General features: G+C 75.5%; 1 protein-coding gene across 1 annotated transcript in view; it reads right to left on the reverse strand.

Moving 5' to 3' along the window:
- Positions 1-1,388, reverse strand: part of CHLNCDRAFT_55812 (hypothetical protein) — a gene marked incomplete at both ends in the record, with an annotated part of 2,077 nt that extends 689 nt beyond the window's left edge. The window contains 3 exons of the mRNA XM_005842581.1: positions 23-772; positions 931-1,051; positions 1,257-1,388. Coding sequence (XP_005842638.1) covers positions 23-772; positions 931-1,051; positions 1,257-1,387 — 1,002 coding nt within the window. The remainder of the gene's footprint in view (positions 1-22; positions 773-930; positions 1,052-1,256) is intronic.
- Between the last annotated feature and the right edge of the window lie 177 nt (positions 1,389-1,565).

A 1,565-nucleotide genomic window follows, 5' to 3' on the forward strand; every position in this document is an offset into this window, starting at 1 on the left:
CACCCCACCCCACGCCTCCCACCTGGTACACGGTGCGCGCAAAGAGGAAGAGGATGAGGAGTGCGAGGAGCCAGAGCGGGTTGTACAGCACCGCCATCATCTCGTTGAACCCCAGCACCGCCATGGCCAGCAGCGCCCACAGCGGCGGCAGCCGGTTCTGCGCCGCGCGGTTGGCCTCCTGCGTGGCCAGCGCCTGCTGCACCGAGAAGGTGGAATCCGACATGAAGCTGCGCCAGGTGGCGCGCGCCTGGGCGGGGCTGAGCAGCACATCCTCCTCGCCAACCCCCGGCCACTCCGCCGCCGACAGCAGGTCAAAGGTGGAGGCCTCGGCCGCGCCGCCACGCCGGCCGGCCAGCCCGCCGCCCGCAGCGCCGCCGCCGCCGGCCGCGTCGTCCGCCAGGCGCAGCACGGCGGCCTCGGCGGCCGCGGGCCCCGCGCCGCCGCCGCCGCCGCGCCCGTCCCTCACAAAGCACAGCTGCGCCAGGAGGTGTGCGGCTGCGCGGCGCCCCGCCGCCGTCACCGCCGTCACGTCCACAGACGGCTGCCAGGTGCGCGGCATGCCGTGCTCGTCCCGCTGGAACACCTCGTTGAAGCGGTCCTTGACGCGGCTCAGCGCCGTGTTGGCGGCCTCGTGGGCGTGCACCAGCAGCTGGGCGCGCGCCGCGGCCGCCGCCGCCGCATGCACCTCCTCCACCTCCTCCACCCGAAGCCCATACCCCTCCACCGCCGCATCCAGCGCCGCGCACGCCTTGGCAGCCGCCTTGCTCACCACCTGCAGGGCACGGCGTGGGCCAGGGGGAGCCAGGGCAGGCGTGGCGTCAGCGCACCACTCACTGCTGCTGGGTCTGCCGCCGCTTCCTCTGCTCTGCACGCGGCACGCCCACCAGCCAGCCAACTTCCTTGCTCGCCGCCGGAGCTGCCGGGGCGCACCTTGGAGAGGCGCGGCCACAGGTCGGCGGGCGGCGACTCGAGGAGGGGGATGGCGGCGGCGGTGACGTCGCGGCGCGCCGCCTTCTGCGCCGCCTCCAGCGCCTGCCCCACATGCTCCAGCCTGGGGGGATGACGGGCAGCAGCCAGCCAGCCGGGCTGTCGGCATCCCGCAGGCAGGTGGTACGCAGGCAGGCAGGAGGGCAGGCAGGACAAGCACGCACGCAAGGCTCACCACCACAGTTGCCTCCTCCCCTCCCGCTGCCCGGCCCCGCCACCCAGGCGGGCAGCCGCCCCGCGCCACCCACCCCACCCCCAGCCCCGCCCACCTGGCGGCATGCGTGTGCGCGGCGATGTCTCGCTCCAGCCCCGCCCGCGCGGGCCCCGCCTCCCACTCTGTGTCTGGCACCACCACCTCCGCCAGCTGGCTGTCAAACTGCTCCAGCGCCTCCGCAGCAAACCTGCACGCATGCGCACGCGCACGCGCGCGTGTGTGTTGAGGCGAGGCAAGGTGAGGGCCGAGAGGGAGGGCAGACAACTGCCGACCCGGCAGGGCGCCGGGGAGCGTGGGGAGGGGGCGGCGGCTGCCCGGCTGCACACGGCGCGGCTGCCGCAGGCCGCCGCCCGCCGCCCCCCCA

This window comes from Chlorella variabilis, assembly GCF_000147415.1.
Source record: "Chlorella variabilis unplaced genomic scaffold CHLNCscaffold_282, whole genome shotgun sequence".
Lineage (NCBI taxonomy): Eukaryota > Viridiplantae > Chlorophyta > Trebouxiophyceae > Chlorellales > Chlorellaceae > Chlorella > Chlorella variabilis.